Source organism: Epargyreus clarus, unplaced genomic scaffold, assembly GCF_041222505.1.
Source record: "Epargyreus clarus isolate Ecla_fem2 unplaced genomic scaffold, WU_Ecla_fem_2.2 ptg000026l, whole genome shotgun sequence".
Lineage (NCBI taxonomy): Eukaryota > Metazoa > Arthropoda > Insecta > Lepidoptera > Hesperiidae > Epargyreus > Epargyreus clarus.
The window spans coordinates 10,136,598-10,155,857 of NW_027332233.1; the positions used below are offsets into that span (position 1 = coordinate 10,136,598).

Below are 19,260 nucleotides of genomic sequence, written 5' to 3' on the forward strand. Positions count from 1 at the left end.
TTCTGTGACGACTCCTGTTCCCCTAGTGCTCGTAGTAGCGCGGGCGTGTTGGACTTCCATTGTTTCAACTCGAAGCAAGCTCTTCTATGTATATCACGCACGCTTGAAGTGATGCGTATGGCTTCTTCGAGGCTTCTAAAGCTGTCCAGGTAGTCGTCGACGTAATGCTTCTCTATAATGGCGGAAGCTGCTTCTGGCTCGGTCTCTTCATACTTCTTAGCGTTCAAGTTCTTGACGAATATTGCTGTTGACGGCGAACTTGAAGCTCCGAAGATGAGTGATGTCATTCTATACTCCTCGGGTGGTTGATCGTCACGACGGTTCCCTCGCCACAGGTACCTAAGAGCGTCTCTGTCTTCTGTTCTCAACTTCACTTGCATGAACATTTCCTTAATGTCAGCTGTTACTGCAACCATATGCTGTCGGAACTTCATCACGACCCCTGGAAGTGATTGCAGTAGATCTGGACCTTTCAACAGCAAGTCGTTGAGTGCGACACCCTTAGTCTTCGCTGCGGCGTCGTGTACCACTCGGAGTTTATCTGGCTTCATTGGGTTCACTACCGCGAAGTGCGGTAAATACCAAGTTCTATTGGGAGTCTTCGTCCTCGGTGCAGGCTCGGCGTATCCTTTCTTGATAAGCGCGTCCATCTGTTCTGTATACTTCTGTTTTAATTGAGAATTACGGTCAAGCTTCTTTTCTATGTGCATAAGACGTGTCAACGAGTTGTCGTAGTTGTTAGGCAAGTCGACCTCTTCTCTTTTCCATAGTAGAGCGGTTTCGTATCTTCCTTCTTCTGTTTGGGTTGTATTTTTCTGTAAGATACGTAAGGCTTGCTCTTCAGGGTCCGACTGTGGCTTCTTTGGGTTGATGCATAGCGAGTCCATTGCGAAGTAATGCTTCATGAGATCTTCAAGCTTATCTTCCTGCGGCGCTTCTGTAATGTGTGACACGAAGTTAGCGGTACGTCCAATAATTCGGTTGTGGCTTCCGTGAAGTACCCACCCAAGTGGCGTGAGAGACGCTACCGGTTGGTTCTTCTTTCCCCTTCTCACTCTTGATGCTAGAAGGAGATGCCAGTTGTCTTGACCGATGAGTATGGTAGGCTTCGCATCTTCATAGGAAAGTACGTCGCTAAGATCTCGCAAGTGTTCACATTCTTCAATCTGTTGTCTTGCTATTTCCTGCGGCGATACATGCAGGTTCTTGATTGTTCTCGCTTGAATGCTTGCTGTGTGATTGTTCAACCCGTTGAGTGTGATGCTAACTCTTCTTGACTTCGTTTCAGCTGTTTTCAACTCGTTGATTGCTTCTATACGTAATGGGTCGATGGGTCCCTTTGCCCCTATTTCGTAGGCAAGGCTGTCGTCTATCAGCGTAACTGTAGATCCATCGTCCAATAACGCGTAAGTGTTGACCGTATTCTTGGGACCTGTTGCCTGCACCGGGATTATTTTCAAAAAGGTTTGCTTCTTTGTAGGTCTGGCTGTAGTCCACGCGGAGTTGATGACCTCTGTTGACTTTTCTTGTGTTTCTGCCTTTTCTGTTCTGTTGAAGTGTAGTAACCTGTTATGGAAATACTTACAACTATTAATACCACACGGCTTCGTTCGGCAGTTGTGAGTCTTGTTTCTGAAGCGTAGACACCGAAAGCATAGTCGTTTCTTCTTTGCTATATCCCATCTTGTGCTTTCGTTTGCTTCTTTAAACTGTTTGCAGTCCGTCGCGATGTGACCTGTTTCTTCACATACGGGGCATTTCTGTATAACTATAGACTGCTTTTCTAATACTGTATGTGTCTTCTGAGGACGTCTATTACTATACATCGGCGGTGCCATCTGTTCGGGGAGTGCATAGGGTCCGCACAGCTCAGCTTCTCTCTTCATAAATTTTTCAAACTTCAATAAGTCAGGCTCTTCTTTCGGTTGTGTTGCAGCAAAGTCGTAATATCTGTAACGTAAAGTAGGAGTAAGCTTGTCCACCATTACCTTAGATACCTCCGGATTGTAGAGATAGTAGACGCATTTCAATGCCCGAAGTGTAGACACGGCGTTTGTTACCTTAGTAGAGAACACGCAAATATCCCTAGGCGACTCGCAGAGGCGCGGCAGTGTTCTTAATGTGTCTATTTCGGCCATTGCTATCATCTCCGATCTACCGAATCTCATTTCCAAGGTCTTCATAACATCGGATGGGTGCGCGTTGGTGATCAATAAGCTTTCAACTGCTTCCTTAGCTCTTCCTATTAGATGTCTTCTTAACCTATTAATATTTTCTACTATTGAAAAAGACTCTTCTGTTTCCATATATGCTGCTCTAAAAGGTAGCCAGTCCTGATAATTACCGTTAAAAGTCGGTAATTCAACAAACTTTGAGGACCGCTGGCTAGCTTTGATGGCCTGTGTTATCGCTGACGTAAGTTGAGAGAAGTCTGGCTGCGCGTGGACTCCCGCCGGTGCTTGAGCTCCCGCCGTTGTATGTACTCGCGGATCTGGTTGGGTATGGTGCGCTGTACTATTATTCTGTTGAACCGGCCTTGTCTCTTCCGTGATGGCTTCTATTTCTGTGTCTATTTCGCGGAGAGGTAGGTGCGGCTCGTCGGCTATGGCTAGCCTCGGTTGCGCTTGCTGTTCCAACCAGTCGTCGACCCTGGTGTCGGCTTCTGTTTTTGAGTACTCGGAGACGTCGTCATCGTCGTCTTCTGCTTCTATAACGGCGAGGCGTGCTGTTGCAAGTTCCACTTGCAGACGTATCAGTTCTTCTTTGGCCTTGGCCACCTTGTAAGCCTTTGACCTTGAACGCGTGGATCCGGCGCGTCGACTCTGAGCGCGCGAACCATGCTGACTATGTGCTTCTGAAGGCTTCTGTATTACTGTCGGTGAATCAGTACTGGCGGTGAGCTCGACGGAATTCTTGAAAATGGTCGCAGCCGGCCTGGCCATCGTGGCGCCAGTGGCCACTGACGCTACTGTACCCTTCGTCGTGACGGACGTGTCTGTAGCGGAGGTTCCCCCAGTAGTGTCGGTCGCGGTGGTTCCCGTGGCCGACGTTTCTGTTGTTGTGCCCGTAGCGGAGATCCCAGTGGTCGCGTCAGACGAGGAGGGCTTTGTTTCCGTCGAGTCTCGGCGTTCTTTTCCCACGGAGCGTGTGATCGGCATTCTTCTTGCTAATACACAAAAATGACAATTGGAACGATAATATTACTTACTATTCTTCAATTTCTTCAATATTCGGCTTTCGAAGGACCATTAAATGTGCAGGGGCACATTACTATAATTGCTGGGTTGGAAGAATTGAAATCCCTTGTTTTACTCTTGTTCCATTTATTCCTTTGTTCCATAGGTCTATTGCCAGTACTGAATGAAAATTTGAAAATCTGGCCTATTTATATCCCCGACTCAAGTACCACAACTAGAAGCAGGTTTAGGCAGGAATATAGGCCTTTTGGCCAATTACAACTATTTCCCGTTATTCTATGTCTAAACCTGTACGGACCTGTACGAACCTGTTCAAACTGTGGCCTTGAATCGACGATTCACAATAATAACAATAATAATCTATTTAGTTTGTTTAGGAATTTACATATTTCTATTTAAACTTCTATTAAAACCTAAACTATTGCAAACCCTATTATAATTGACACCTATACCTATGCCCTATAAACTATTACGAAATATTTATTTTATTACATTTACAAAACTTAAACTATTATCTATTTTCCCTATTCTATTAAATCCTATTATATACTATTAACAATAAAACATAAGTAAAACACTATTCAAACATAATAAAAACATCAATAAATTACATTAAAACTATCAACTGTTTACGTAACTACGTCTTACTTGCTATGATCAGCTGATCGAGTTGGAGTCAGCTGTTTAGCGTCGGCCATTGAACTATACAATATTAATCAGCTGATCGTAAGTTACGAATAATGAAGTCTTTATTTATTACAACTTATGAACTATTATTAACTATAAATTAAGTAAACAATTTCAAACTTATAATTACGTCGAATCTTGAGTCAGCTGTTCGCGTCGTCCCGCACAATAATAATGGTATTTGTGTTATAGGTGTGTCGGGTATGTCGATCCGGTTGGACGAGCGCGCGGACTCGGAGGGCAACTTCTCCGTGCTGGCGTTCAAGCCGACCAACTTTACCGATGACGACATCAACTGCACCTACAGCATGATCCCCGTGGGACACTTCCAGCAGAGCTCGAAGGAGTTCCCGGTAAGTAATCCTCATATAAATAAGATCGTACTTAAATATGTATACTATGTATTTTTAACTGTCTATTAGAATAAAATAAAAATGTGTTAAAAAAGTTATAGATTAAAGTTATTAGTTATCCAAGTGCGCGAAGAAACACTATATAATTTTGGAATATAGAAATATACGAGCTGACCCGGCAAACGGTGTGTTGCCATATAATAAAAAAATGTTAAGGGTGAACAACCCTATTATCACTTAGGTGTATGAAAAATAGATAGTAGCCGATTCTCAGAGCTACTGAATATGCATATAAAATTTGGTGAAAATCGGTAAAGAAGTTTCGAAGGAGTATGGTAACTAACAATGTGATACGAGAATTTTATATAGATGTGACGTTTAGCTAGACCCTTCAGCGTAAGAGTATTAATGTTTCTGTTGTAAACTTCAATATGTTTGAAGAAATTCAATTTTATATTGTGCTACCATATATAAACTCTTTCATAATAACATAGCCGTGGTATCGTATGGTATTGTGTACACATACCTGATTACCTATCTAATTGGCAAAATTAGTTCTATAATTCATCAGTTAAGAAAAGATTTCAATTCCAAACATACCAGGTATTAAACATAAAAATCAGATAGAATCAACAAAAGCAAGAGTTTGTCACGTACATATTGACTGAATGTTTATATTTCAATTTCAGGAATACAAATTGAACCCTCGCCTACCTATCGACTGGCCGGACAGTGTGAAGCCCGAAGACGAACCTTCCTGTGGGTTTTTGAATGAAAAGTGTCCAAAAGATGATTCCCAGATAACGTCGCTAGTGGTCGCTGGAACTCTGGCAGTCACACTGTTCTGCGCTCTCGTTGTTACTATAAGTATATATCGGAAATGGAAAATCGAGCAGGAAATAGAGGGTCTGTTGTGGAAAATAAACCCACACGAAATCGTAGGGTACATGGGCAGCGGCCTTGTATGGTCACCTAGCAAGGTGAGTAATGATAATTGTGTGGAACTGTGTAGAACGGTGGTAGTACCCTCCGTGGTTCGTAGCCAGCGGCACCCCCGCCACACCTATTTCGGCCTAAAAATAGCAGTGTTAAGCGTTGCTGTGTTTTGGTTTGAAGGGTGTGGTAAGGGAGACATTTCCGAAGCGTTCCAGCTTAGCTCCTCAGGGATAGCAGCGCATCTGTGGCCGACCTCAGGTGGGAATATTACCTGGGGTTGATTACAGACGTCGATGGATGGCAGGGGCAACTTACTCTTACTGACGGAGGTTCATTGTATTCTCGTCTGCTACTTATATATTATATTAAATAAAAAAAGTGGAAATAAACTATGATTGAAAAACAAAAAAATTCAATAATTGTTTTCTTTTCAGCTAAGTATCACAAGTGGCATATCATACGAGAGCAAGTGCTGTACTCAGATATTTGCTACCACAGCACAATACAGGGGAAATGTTGTTAGAATTAAGGAGTTGAAGTTTTCTAAGAAGAAAGTAAGTAAATTGTTTATTATACTTGTATAATATAATGATATTACCAATGATTTTTACATTCATAGCTTCCCAGCACTACGTTGATTGTCGCGGGCGCATACAAAGATGTAGAAAAAAATGTTTCACTTAATCATTCAGATATCGTTAAAATTAATTGTCTGGTGGCCACAGAGTCATACAAATCATCTTAAATATATTTACGTATATTAAATATTTATGATTTTTTTATTTTGTTGTCTATAAATTAATCTTTTGCGCATTCATATTTGATACACAGTTAACCATAAAATTTCTTTTTAGCGACCCGCTTTCCCATTCAAAGACCTACTTTTAAACGGAGATTACATCGCGCGCGCGGTATGTGTAAGGTTTAGAACGTGGCTTGATTCGGTAGGACGTAACTGGTTGCATCTTATCGCCTGTGGTTTATTAAAAAGAAACAAAATTCATGCAGTATTAACAAATGACGGCGTAATCATGTTTTTTGCACGTAAAACATAAAACAATCATAACATCTCATGCCTCATTTAAATTATCAAACAACCCGTCGAATGACTTGTTGAACACTGAGGAACAATCTATGATTTACGCCAAATAATCGACATTGCGCAGAGAACGAATAAGTTCGTGGCGCGTACTGAATACGCCCGATTAATGTATGTTTAATACGGTATGATTTTTTAGAATGGTTTTGTAAACAATTGTTGATCAATAGGACAAAAAACTATATTTTGTTAGAACTGAAAAAATATCAATTAATCAATGATCTTAAAGTCATAACAGACAAAAATATGTTTTTTAAATACATAATGACAAAAAGATCGACAGTATTGATACTTGATGCTGTCAATCCTATCGATACCACAATACTAGCGACAGTATAGATACTATTGTAGATCATCAATAGTATTGACTAGAGATGTGCCGAGTCAGGTCAACTCGAGTCAGTACTCGAGTACTTACATAAACTCGCATACTCGAGTACCAATAGTGATACTCGAGTACCAGTGATACTCGAATACTGACGATACTCGTACACTTACAACTACTACTTGTACAAGTAAAAACTTGTTTAATTTTGTGTAATGAGCGTTTTTTTTTTGCTCTGCCGTGCTATTGGACTGTATGTTGCAAAGTACTCGAGTACTTTGTGAATACTTTGGAGTCGAGTACTGACTCGATTCTTTTTTATATGAGTACTAAAGTACTCGAATACCAAAGATGGCCGTCTCGGCACATCATTAGTATTGACATATTTTATATTATCGATATTCTTACTATTACCACACTATCGATAGACTATCGATAGTAGCATATCGAGCGGCATCACTACTGATTATTGGACATAGCAGTTACTTGATAGATGCGCTACCGCCCACGTTCTAAGAGTGTAACGGAGTACAGACGCAGAACAAAGTGTTGTAAATTCTAGACTAGAAAATAGTATTAGTGCTTACACTTATTTCTATCTAATGGAATCACTTATCATAGTCATAGTCATGTACGTTATGTGTTCGTGATTTAGTATTTTTTGAAGCAGTAGCGGGTAGTCTTACAGCCGTTCAAATAATCAAATAATGTAGATTGTGTGTGCATGCGTGCCAAGTTCGTACAGTCTTACTTTTTGATATTTGTTAGATGTCACAATAGATGTCTTATTCGCGTGAGGGTAACACGAGCGTAAACGCGAGTAACCTACTCACCCACGTTTGCCCACGTATTCGGGTCTATTCGCCTGTGCTCGGCGAGTATCCAACAACGAGTACAGAAGTTCGTTTATACAGGACATATCGCGCGAGGTGATGAAGGAGATGCGCTTGCTGCGAGAGCTGCGCCACGACAATCTCAACTCATTCATCGGTGCTGTTGTGGAGCCGCTGCGGGTGCTGCTGCTCACCGACTACTGTGCCAAAGGGAGTTTGTATGTGAGTGGTTTGTTTTGTATATTTTTAAGGTGGAATGCTGAATGTGACGACGAAGGCCACACCTATTTCTGCTTTGCCACTGCAGTTAAGTCCTGCTGTTTCTGGTTTGAAGGGCTGATAGGAGACTTTTAAATGAGGATTTTTAATGTAGCCCTGGATAGCAATGCATTCTGTGACAGAACTTAGATAGAACTGTTATCCTATTTGGTTCTGAAGAAATTCTAGGGGCGGCAGTGGCACCTTACCATCTATATATTAAACAAATGTTTGGTAATGGTTCTAAATTTCCGTGCCGTGGAGGGCACCTTTACTGGCAGTTCAGGTAGTTATCGTTGGATGACAACAGTTGTTAAACCTCGCCGGAGGCTCTATATGATTTGAAAACTTCAGACGTGAATTGGCCCACTCCACCAATCCGCATTTTCTGTGATCTATCATACTAATCAAGGGGTTAGACATGAAAAAAGTTGTAGGGAATCTCTTTGGACATTCGATTAGTCCGAACTTGCTTAAAATATGCCGATTAAGCAGTGAATAAAGCTATGTTTTTTTTTCAGGATATAATTGAAAATGAAGATATAAAGCTGGATAAAATGTTCATATCTTCGCTAGTTCATGATCTCATTAAGGTAAGAATTACTTAAAAAATATTTAGCTTTCATGTATTTTATGTTGTTATAAGTTTCTCCTTTTGCTTATTTATCTAGGAATATTGATTTATAATTTAATTATAATTATATTTTTCTTTGTTCCAGGGTATGATGTTCATTCATACTTCGCCATTAATTTTTCACGGAAATCTCAAATCCTCGAATTGTGTAGTTACGTCTCGTTGGATGCTTCAGGTAAATTTATATATTTACTGTTTTTACCCCACTGTCAAGGAATGGTTATTTATTAAAGATACTTATATGACGCATTGTAACTTAATGCGTAGGGATAGCAACGTATCAGTTGCTGATCTCAGGACGTTCTCATCTTATCTGGGATTGAGTATAGATGTCCATTTGTGGTATTTGTCACAAACCATTAAATGGACTGTATGTATTGTTGGCTGATTCTGTAATATTTAAAAAAACATAACCTCTGCAATAATTTGAATATTATACATTTTAAATTTGTACACATTTCATAAAACAATTTTGTCTGTTAGGTTACAGATTTTGGACTCCACGAATTAAGATACTGTGCTGAAAATGAATTAATAGGAGAACATCAATATTATAGAGGTAAGTCAATAATTAACATAAGAGTACGCCTCGTTATGGTAATCGTACCTGTATGGTATGAACACATACTATAATATTGCTTTTTTTTCAGGCTTGTTATGGAAATCTCCGGAACTATTGAGACAGTTGGAGGACCCTAATTGGTCCGTGGGCGGCACGCAAAAGGGCGATGTCTACGCGTTTGGCATAATTCTGTACGAGATTTTCTCTAGAAGAGGTCCTTTCGGCACAACTACTTTAGAGCCAAAAGGTGTGAATAGTCTGTTGTTCTATTTTATTCCTGTTCTAATTACTTTATTGTAACACATACATGTTAATTTATTAATTGTTTGAACTTTATAAAAACATACAAAATTATAAATTATTTCAAATTAGGTTTATGCATTTTTTTTATAAAATTCTAGTAGAAAACTGCCATACACTCCATCTGATGGTCTTACCGTCAGGTGAATAATTAACCTTAGAATTGTAAATGAGGTCTGCCGTAAGTTGCTTACACTGAGGACTAAGTTGTACCTTATCGTGTAAGTGTCTTTCCTTACCAAACCGAGATCACTGCAGCGCATTGATTGCATTGTTTTTAGTTATTATGCAGAAGTAGGTGTAGCGATCGTACCTGCGAAGTCGAACCACGAGTTCTATCATCGCTTAAACTTAATTTATTATTTTGTGTTGAACGTTGCAGACATAGTGGAGCGCGTGAAGCGTCCGCGCCACGACGGCGAGGAGGTGTTCCGGCCGGACACCGCCGCGCTGCGCACCGCCGACGACTACGTGGTGGCCTGCATGCGCGACTGCTGGGCCGAGGACCCCGCGCTGCGCCCCGACTTCCCCGTCATCCGCAGCCGGCTCAAGAAGATGAAGTCCGGCAAGTGAGTGAAATGTGAACGTAAACCTATTATAAGTTTAAATAATTATAGTTTAAAAACTAAAAACCACACTAAACTCGCACAAGGAAAATCGTTAATCCTGATTCCTCACGATCCTGATGAGAATGGGATAAAATTATTAAAATCGTGTATTGTCATCGATTCTTGATAATTGTTCAAAATTTTAAAGTAATCGGACCGTTCAAAGTGGGTAAAAATTGAACTCAAAGATCCCGTTACATACATACAGGTCAAGCTAATAAAAGCGTGGTAAAAAAGGAAAGTGAGTGGAGTGTGACGGGTTGCCTTTTGTATGATGAGATCGTCTTGGTCGCCGGTGTGGTGAAGTGAACAGCTACAGGCGGCATCTCTGTGCTATATACGGAGTTGGTTAAAGATTTCCGTAAGTGATGATGGGCGTTTAGCATCAGATGGTTTGTTCTTTATTCCAATCTTATATAAATGTCAACTTAAAGAAGTTTTCCATGCTTATATTACCGATTTATGAAAGGGAAATAAGTGAAGTGAAGTGTGAAGTCATTTTGTCATTCCAAAATCCAAAGTACAGTAATATCTCAAATTAGGCTAAAGAAGCCATTATTATTTTTTTTGAGTATATTTTAGAACGGAATTAACATATATTTCAGCAGGGGATGGAAGTTATGCGATGTAACACATAATATATTTACAGTGTTTAATTTCGTGTATTGGTCGTTTACCTGGTAATGAATATAAAAAAATATCAGTAATGTATTTCAAATGTTAAATAAATAATTTTATATATATTTCAGGTCAAGAAATATAATGGACCAAATGATGGATATGATGGAGAAGTATGCCAATAACTTGGAAGAACTAGTCAACGAGAGAACGAGATTGCTGATGGAGGAGAAACAGAAGACCGAAGACTTGCTGCACAGGATGCTACCAAAGTAAGTTGTTGATTGTATACTATAATATATTCTATGATCTTAGACTAATTTTGCAGAATTTACTTTAATATGTAACGGGTACTCACGATACGCGGTTTAAATTTCTTTGTAGATCAATATGTGATCCGAAATGCAAAAGAAATTGTTTTCGTGTATCGTGAGGATGTGTTGCTTATTAAAATATATTAAATTACCTATAAAATTATACAAGATTTTCCTCTCTACCTAACCTGTTGTTTGTCGCTTTATTTTTATTGTTGTTCACATTAAATTTGTGTAACAAATCCTTGAGCGTATGTACATGTCTAATTTTATTGTTATTATTTAAAACTGAACGGAATCTAAACTTAACAACTAACACTAAGTTTTTTCGATATTCGATCTGGATTTTTTTCAATGATACTTATGAACCAAGTCGCACGAACACTATGCATGCCGATGTTATTAAGATTTCTGTTGTTGTACAATTATGTTTTACTAATGTTACAAAGTCGTTACCCGCGAGGCAATGGGAATTGGGTGCGTTAGGGACGCCGTGTGCGTCGCGACACTTATCGATAGACCTTCTAGACTATAGGAATAAAGGTGTTTATAACACGATACCTATTTATAAGAGCGGACAATTTTGAACTTAAAACTTAGAAAAAAAAATTAATAAATTACTTTTAGAGGTACCTGTTTGGATATCCTTTCAATTGTCATATGATATCTGGACGTTGCTGGTTATTGATACAAAAATAAGTAAAAATTATAATAGCATTCTTAACCATTGATAAATGTAATTATTAGATTTTTTTTTCATAACATAGTAGTAGCAGACGAGCATGCAGTCCACCTGATGGTAAGTGGCTACTGCCGCCCATGGACATCTGTGATCAACCCCAGATAGGATTAGATATTCCTACCTGAGATTGGTCACAGATGCGCCGCTACCCCTGAGGACTAAGCGGGAACGCCTCGAAAAAGTATGTCTCTCTTACCACACCCTTCAAAACGGAACACTGCAGCGCCTAACACTGCTGTTATGAGGCAGAAATAGGTGTGGCGGTGGTCCCGCCAGAGTCGAACCACAAATGGTTCTACCACCTTCAAACAGTTTTGTATTTATCATTTTTTACACTGTTGACTACACTACGCTTGCTTATATTTATATTATGTTGACAAATACAGTGGTGCGTTACCATGGCTTCCGTAAATCCGGTAAGTGCGACAGAGAGCACAATATGCGGCATCCTGTTCGCTCGTTCAATCGTCCCGCGGTTAGCGACTTTGTAATAGTTATATAGTATTAAGCCAAACTGTAATCCCTTATTGTTACTAATAAACCTGTGTAACAGATTGGTGTAATTAATGTACATGTAAGAAATAAGGAAGACGCAAATACAACAAGCTGCATCACACTCCTGGCTGCCTGCAGTGGTGTGCGTACTGGTTTACATTTAGTCCAGTCATTTTGTATCGATTTTTGTATTGTAATCTACCACTATTACAACACTATTAATGTATTTACATCGACAAGGTTTATATTAAATTATCTTTGAAAGTATTATTATTACATATTTAGGAAAAGTTTGAGGTATTTCAAAGATCTTACGGTTCTGTAAAAAATACGTAAATAAGTAGCTCAAAGAGAAACGAATAATAACCGTTTTAAAAATCGAGTAACGCTCATATAAAAAATGAAACTAAACAATGCGATCTTTCAACATTCGACATGGACTCGATGTAAAGCAGTAGTAAGTACATGCTATATATTCAAAAAAGGAAAAAATCTATTTATATTCACTTTGTTGTACTTGTGTTCTTTTCCAGATGTGGAGGTTGAATCGATTATAGAAATGTCGTGAAAATGTCTTGAGGTAATTAACTCCGTATTGGTGATTGTAGTTAATACTTACGGTTTGTCTTGCTGTAGGCGTCGAGTGAAGTGGTCGCGTCACAGATTTTTTTCTTATTAACTGACTAGAGCTTGCTTTTTTGGGTCTTGTGGTGGTTTTACGTGGCACATACCGAACGGTGTTGGAGTTACGCTCGCTTCTCACGATCGATTTCTTTAATTCGCTAGGTAGTGGGTGTGTTTGTTATCCTGTAATTTACTTTTGTAACTCTATTAAAGGCATGTTTTATTTTTATTATTAGATTTACGTTATTTTATATTTTTTTGATTAATATGTATAAGTAATGTAATATATTTATAATGTATCGATTAATCGTTATTTCTAACCGTCACAGTTTACGATTGGATCACAAGAGAGTTGTGAGTTTATTAGTTACAATTTTAGATTAAATAGTTATGTTATTAAAAAGAAAATTTTAATGTGTCTATGCCGAAGTCGCAGGCAGTTTACAGAAGTAACAAAATAGATGATCGATTATTAATGTATTTCAAGTGTTGTGTATTACCTGATTAGTGTTATGGTACCTGAAGTTGATGTATGAAATGTAGAACTCCTAATTGCTTGTCCGTATTGCTAGTTTAATGTTTTGTTCATTGTCTGCGACATATATTGGAAAAATATATTAAATATCAAATATGTGGTATTAAATTTTCTTTTTGAAGATAGTAGAAAATGCTGCTGTAACCGCTTTGAAAGTATTTTTATTAGTTAGTAATTAGTTTAAGCATGGTATATTTGGATTTACTATTTATGCAAAAACTTTTATTGTTTTTTATTGTAGCTACGACGTTGAATCTATTCTGTACTTATCTTTCTTCTGTATAATTAACAAGTAACATTTCCCTCTTCACCTTAGTGATCACTCCCGCCAAACTTTATGACTCATTCAGTCATTCAAGATTTTTCTCCCACGCTGCGATAGTTAATGTATAAAATATGCGTATTCATAGGGTGACTGATACTATAAGGGCCTCTGCAGACTAGCCAGTTTTAGCAGCCGCGATGATTTAACCGATTTCGAGAGTTAGATGCAACACAGATATAAAAAAGGCAAGTCGCCGCGTCGACCGGCGATCTTATTCCCGGAAGCGATCTGACTAGTCGCGAAAGTGCATAATCGACGCAATCGTCAGAATGCGAATCGCTGCCGCTAAAAACAGCTAGTCTGTTGTTAGAGCCGTCATAAAGTTTGGCGACACCTATGCCTATTATAATTTAGAGCGTATAAGTAATTCAAACGAGCAATCACGTGACATGTAGCGTTATAAAAACTTTGGTTCGTTTTGTTATAGGTCAGTCGCGCACCGTCTGACGACGGGCGAGGGCGTGGAGCCGGAGTCGTTCGACTCGGTCACGATATACTTCAGCGATATCGTCGGCTTCACTGCGATGTCCGCTGAGAGTACGCCGCTGCAAGTCGTCAACTTCCTCAACGATCTGTACACAGTCTTCGATAGGATCATAAGAGGCTACGACGTTTATAAGGTGGAAACTATCGGCGACGCTTATATGGTGGTAAGTTTTCTTTTATCTATCGACAGAAAGTGTAATTTCTTTTGCTAATAAGTATTTTTATATTGTCGTCCTGATTAACTAGGCTCGTTCTGTAAGCTATATGAGCAAACTTTGCCATTCGTTTTTTTTTAATAGAAGTCACGTAAATACGTACGAATATTATTAATTTTATGGTGTAACGGGTTAATCTAATTAGCGTAAAATTGTCTTCTCTCTTTTACCTTTCACCTTTTACCATAATTAAACGTAATTTATTAAAATATTTCAATAATTATAATTAAAAGTAGATACAGAAATGATACAGAATAATGAATGCTTCAACCATGGAATTCTTTTTTGTGCCTTAAAATCCACATTTTATTTTCAGGTGTCAGGTCTACCGATAAGGAACAACGACAGACACGTGGGTGAAATAGCCTCGATGGCGCTGGAGCTACTCAACGCTGTAAAGAGTCACAAAATATCTCATAGGCCTAACGAGATTCTTAAGCTGAGAATAGGCATCCATACAGGTACATACTATATAAATTTCCTTAAATACTTTGCGGTTTCTAATTTGATTTACTGTTGATTTATTAAGGTGGAAAATAGTCAAGGGTCTTTTAAATAATTGATTGTAATAGAAAAGTGTTTGTACATAGTTATACTTCTTTGGCTTTATTTTTTTATTATTATCATAATATTTTTATTATTCTGATTAATTTGAACTGTAAAAGATCTATAAATGAAAGTAAACGATATTGTAACACATAAGTAAAACTATGTGTGTTACACCGGCGCATGTTATTACGCCATACGCTGATATAATACATTTGTCTGTTTTAAAAGATGTAACTAAAGAAGTAAAACTTCAAAACTTTTTATATCTTAGATTCTCTTTATATTGCTCCAAATAACCTATAGTAATATTGTTTTCTACAACAGGTGCCGTAGTAGCCGGCGTCGTGGGCTTAACAATGCCACGGTATTGTTTGTTCGGTGACACTGTGAACACAGCCTCCCGAATGGAGTCCAACGGGGAACCGCTCCGCATACACATATCGCCTAGCTGTAAGCAAGCCCTGGACAAACTGGGAGGCTACGTTGTGGAACCGAGAGGCACCATACCCATCAAGGGGAAAGGCCAAGTGAGTAACTTATTTTTTACTACGAATCTTACAGAGTACAACTATTTTGTATTAGATATTTTTTATTTCCCATGGGAAAAACTTTTAAACTTATTTTGAGTCCTTGTCCGCGCATAATTTTACAAGTTAAGAGTGCTTTTTGTCGTACTAATTTTGGAAAATTATAGAAGCTTTATTTTTATTTATATAAGAAGGCTTTTTTTCGTCACCATTTTATTCCCATAGGTGGCAGTAAATTAAATTTTTACTGCGGGGTCTTCAAATTCACTTTATGTCACTGCTGTCTATCAATTATTAAAATACGGTTAAAATTCCATATTTTTTGGGTATTACGTATTAAAATAACATATTTGTATTCTATTGCAGCTTCAAACATATTGGCTGGTTGGAGCCACTGAAAAGGCGATTCAAAAGAGACCGGTCGATGGGGAGGAGCGGCCTCTGTTTTGTCGACCGCGGAGGAGTCCTCGACTGACGGACTCCAGACATCCTTCGATATCAGGTTTGCAATCAATCTTTGATAGCTATGATTTTATTTTACGCATGATTTAACATGTTTTATTAACGACTAATTTTTTAAATCTTGATTGAAGTGAATTAATAAGTGTGTTAACAATTTATTTGAATTTTGTAAATAACTTTACCTTTTATATTCGTTTTTACTAAGAAATTTTGAACATTTAGTTATCGTGTTTATATTACATCTGCGCTCATTAATATAAAGAATATGTGTAAATTATTCATAGTTGATGCGTATTTTTACGCAAACGAATAGTTTCTGCAGTATGGACTGTGTTAAGCATAGATAAATATACCTTGTAACATTAAAAAAATGGTTAAATCTCTAAATTACATGAACTTTGGCATGTATTTGTTGAAAAAAGTGTAACGCTAGATAGTCGTTATGATTGCTTTTCGTAAGACTTTGAAGTCTATGAGACACTGGCTCTTAGCATGTTAGCTTGTTGTACACTCTTTCTTAAATCTGTTGTGAAACCGTGCGACGCTAGAGCGCACCGCCTCGTGCGTGTAGCACTCGTATGTGAAAGCGCGCGACACTAGAGCGCGGCTAGTGCGCGGTGTAGCGTGTGCCGGTGTGACGTGTGTGTGTGGTGCAGAGCTGCGCGGCGGCGAGGCGGCGTGGGGCGTGCGCCAGCGGCTGCCGAGCGGCGCGTCGCTGCCGCCCGCGTCGCCGCCCGCGCAGCGCCGCGCCCGACACGCCGAGCGAGAGCCCGCAGAGCGCGCCAGGTACGTAATACTGTTTTGAGCGTTACAAACGCACAGCGGTCGAAGTTAGACCGCGTAACTGCTTGTCCGCTCTGAATGAATATAGAAATAAATAGAGTCGCCCTAGCAGATTGTATGACTTGCACCTACTCTCGACAACTTCAGAGCGGACTAGCAGGTTGGCTCTGACTATAATAAGTATTATCGCTTGTTATTACTAATTAATTAATCTATATCCTCTTGGGATAGTGTAATTTTTAATAACGGGCGTGGCTTCCTTGTAATCTTACAGACATTGAATGTGTCGTTTCAGACAAAATCATAAAATCTTGTTTGACAAACATTGCACTCGTTTGCGTGAGTGGTCGTATTACGGAAGATAACTTTATATTATTTTTATCTGCGACGATCCTTGATGTCTATATTTGGTTTACATATTTGTAAACATCTAAATATTTCGATGAACACTACATCTTTTTATATTTTGAAGTTTTATTAATCAGGTCGAACTGACTGATTTAACCCTAACTGGCGGATATGAAAATTTGACTTTTAAGGTTTATTTTTTCACTCAAGTTTAAATTTTTTTGCAATTTAGAGGGCATTCCAATTGATACATTTTATCAACTGGAATGCTCTGTACCTAAATACAGCAAAAAGAAAACTAGTAGTAGTACTGAAGATCTGAGTGCAAAACAATTAAATGAAAAAAAAACTGTAAGGATAGCATAATACATGGTTAAATCAAGTCGTAACGATCTGATTAATAATCACCTTAAATTATGTACATATGGAGTCATGGAATGTGAGAGATGTGTCGTGTTGCTTGCAGACATGCCCTGAGCTCGATCGCGTCGTCGACGGCGTGCGAGGAGGGCTCGGCGGAGGCGCTGCGCAGCGCGCACTCGCTGGACGTGCTGCCGCGCCGCGAGCCCCGTCTGCGCCGCGGCGACACCACGCGCTCGCTCGACGTCGACGCCGCCGTCGCCACCGTCTCCGGCCCGCTCTTCAACGGCAAGATCTTCGGCATCGTCACCGACGACCCCCCCAAGACCGAGGAGGACAGCCCGCTCATCCGCAAGAGCAGCCTCCACAACCGCCACGAGCGACCCAAGCGCAAGGTGCACGACGCGAACTACATCGAGTTCTACAAGAAGTGGCGGTCGCTCGAGAACGTCGCCGACGCGAAGGCCGAGACGCGCAAGATGCCGCGCTTCACGATCGGCTCCTTCCTGCTGGGCATCTTCAGCGGCAACCGCTCCAGCAGCTCCTCGCTGCGCCGCGCCCCGCCGCTGCTGGACCGCGAGTCCGCCGTCTGACCGCCCCATCCCTATCCTATATCGGTGTATGTTTAGTATATGTATGTATATGAAATGCAGCTGTAAATAATACGTGTAAGTAAAACGATGTTACCGTGAATTGTGAAATAAGAGTTTAATGTTATTAAATAATTTCTATTGAACAAGGTCTCTTAATAATACTGACATAGATCACATTAATGCTACGAATGTCACGCGAAACGACAGTAAACGCCGAATAGGATAAATAAGTATTAATCTACCGTCTTCGAAACCGTGAACGAACGCTTATAATGAACGAAGTAATAGTTACGTCAAGGTGGTTGGACGATCACGGCTATTGACTAGGGAAGCGAGCTCGAGGCTAGCGGCGCGTTACGCGTCGGCGAGCAGCGGGATGCCGGCGGGGTCGTCGAGGCCGTTGACCAGCAGGCGGATGTCGCAGGCCGGCGTCTTGCTCTCCGACGTCTCGATGATGGGGCACGACACGCTCACGTACTCTTGCCTCAGACTCGGCGCCTCCAATAAGTCGCTGCGCTGCGTCGGCGCAAGCCGACCCTCGCCTACCACCTATTTTATGATATTTTTTATAACGTGAAACAAATATCGTTTAATTTTAGTAAAATTTTGGTTACATACAATACTCACCTCCATTAGATATTCATCACTCCTGTGATGCAGGACGCTATCTGTATGAGATTCTAAATTATTTCCCGATGCAAATCTGAGTTTCTTTGGAGATTCTAAACTGCAACATCTGTAACAATCAAGAATTTAACTTTATTTAAATCGTCGCAACATTGGTTAGATAACATAAGTGTGGGGTGGCTCTGTTTTGCTTAATTTGGAAACCTATCAAGGTGATAGGGAACTGAAGCAAAAAATATAAAAGGGGATAATAATCACGTGATTCATAAAATTAAGAGAAAAGCTTCAAGTAATATTTACCAACAGACATCAAGTTTAGGCAAAAATTTAAGAGCCATTTAGATGGGAGAGTTTCTTGCAAGTTTTGGTTCGAGAAGTCGTAAGCAATTATCACAGGCAAGAAATAGCCGTAACATAACCGTATCAAATTGTTTACAAACAGGCAAGTACTAAAATCTCGCCTATGATTATGTCATACGAGACTCGCATACTTATGGTTTTATATTCCTTCGATAATCGTATCCTCGAGACGAGAAACTCTCCGTCTAAATGGGCCTTTAGCGACCATAGAGTAAAAAACCAACAAATACCTGTGTAACCCTCCGAGCTGGTTCTTCCACGACCTGTTCTTGAGCGAGGTGCGGTGCGGGCGCTTGTCGGCGAGCGGCGCGCGGCGTGCGCGGCGGCGCGCGCGCGCGGCTGCGGCGTGCGGCTCCTCGCCGCGCAGCCAGTACGTCAGCTGGTCGCGCTTGCCCTTCATCGACACCACGCCGCGCTCCTCCAGGATGTACCCGCCCAGCTGGTCGAGCAGTGTCTTGCATGCGGCGCTGCAGTGGATTTTTAGGGCTGAAAAATGTAATTAACG

The 19,260-nt window shown here is 40.0% G+C and overlaps 2 protein-coding genes across 11 annotated transcripts in view; one reads left to right on the plus strand and one right to left on the minus strand.

The window, feature by feature from the left end:
• Window positions 1–17,914, plus strand: part of LOC140753043 (receptor-type guanylate cyclase Gyc76C) — a 36,692-nt gene extending 18,778 nt beyond the window's left edge. For 6 of the 8 annotated variants that reach the window (XM_073087404.1, XM_073087401.1, XM_073087403.1 and 3 more), the window contains 17 exons: window positions 4,077–4,237; window positions 4,927–5,217; window positions 5,608–5,727; window positions 6,028–6,084; window positions 7,512–7,652; window positions 8,210–8,281; window positions 8,408–8,497; window positions 8,806–8,881; window positions 8,973–9,131; window positions 9,567–9,753; window positions 10,542–10,682; window positions 13,873–14,095; window positions 14,463–14,607; window positions 15,020–15,222; window positions 15,589–15,724; window positions 16,341–16,470; window positions 17,282–17,914. In XM_073087404.1, the coding sequence (XP_072943505.1) occupies window positions 4,077–4,237; window positions 4,927–5,217; window positions 5,608–5,727; window positions 6,028–6,084; window positions 7,512–7,652; window positions 8,210–8,281; window positions 8,408–8,497; window positions 8,806–8,881; window positions 8,973–9,131; window positions 9,567–9,753; window positions 10,542–10,682; window positions 13,873–14,095; window positions 14,463–14,607; window positions 15,020–15,222; window positions 15,589–15,724; window positions 16,341–16,470; window positions 17,282–17,768 (2,819 nt within the window). In that variant the 3' untranslated portion in view covers window positions 17,769–17,914. The remainder of the gene's footprint in view (window positions 1–4,076; window positions 4,238–4,926; window positions 5,218–5,607; window positions 5,728–6,027; window positions 6,085–7,511; window positions 7,653–8,209; window positions 8,282–8,407; window positions 8,498–8,805; window positions 8,882–8,972; window positions 9,132–9,566; window positions 9,754–10,541; window positions 10,683–13,872; window positions 14,096–14,462; window positions 14,608–15,019; window positions 15,223–15,588; window positions 15,725–16,340; window positions 16,471–17,281) is intronic. The other 2 variants (XM_073087407.1, XM_073087408.1) reach the window with 2 other exon arrangements.
• The window catches only part of LOC140753046 (guanylate cyclase 32E), a 71,591-nt gene continuing 70,195 nt past the window's right edge, over window positions 17,865–19,260 (minus strand). For all 3 annotated transcript variants that reach the window (XM_073087411.1, XM_073087412.1, XM_073087413.1), the window contains 3 exons: window positions 18,986–19,241; window positions 18,396–18,504; window positions 17,865–18,317 (listed from right to left, as the gene is read on the minus strand). In XM_073087411.1, the coding sequence (XP_072943512.1) occupies window positions 18,123–18,317; window positions 18,396–18,504; window positions 18,986–19,241 (560 nt within the window). In that variant the 3' untranslated portion in view covers window positions 17,865–18,122. The remainder of the gene's footprint in view (window positions 18,318–18,395; window positions 18,505–18,985; window positions 19,242–19,260) is intronic.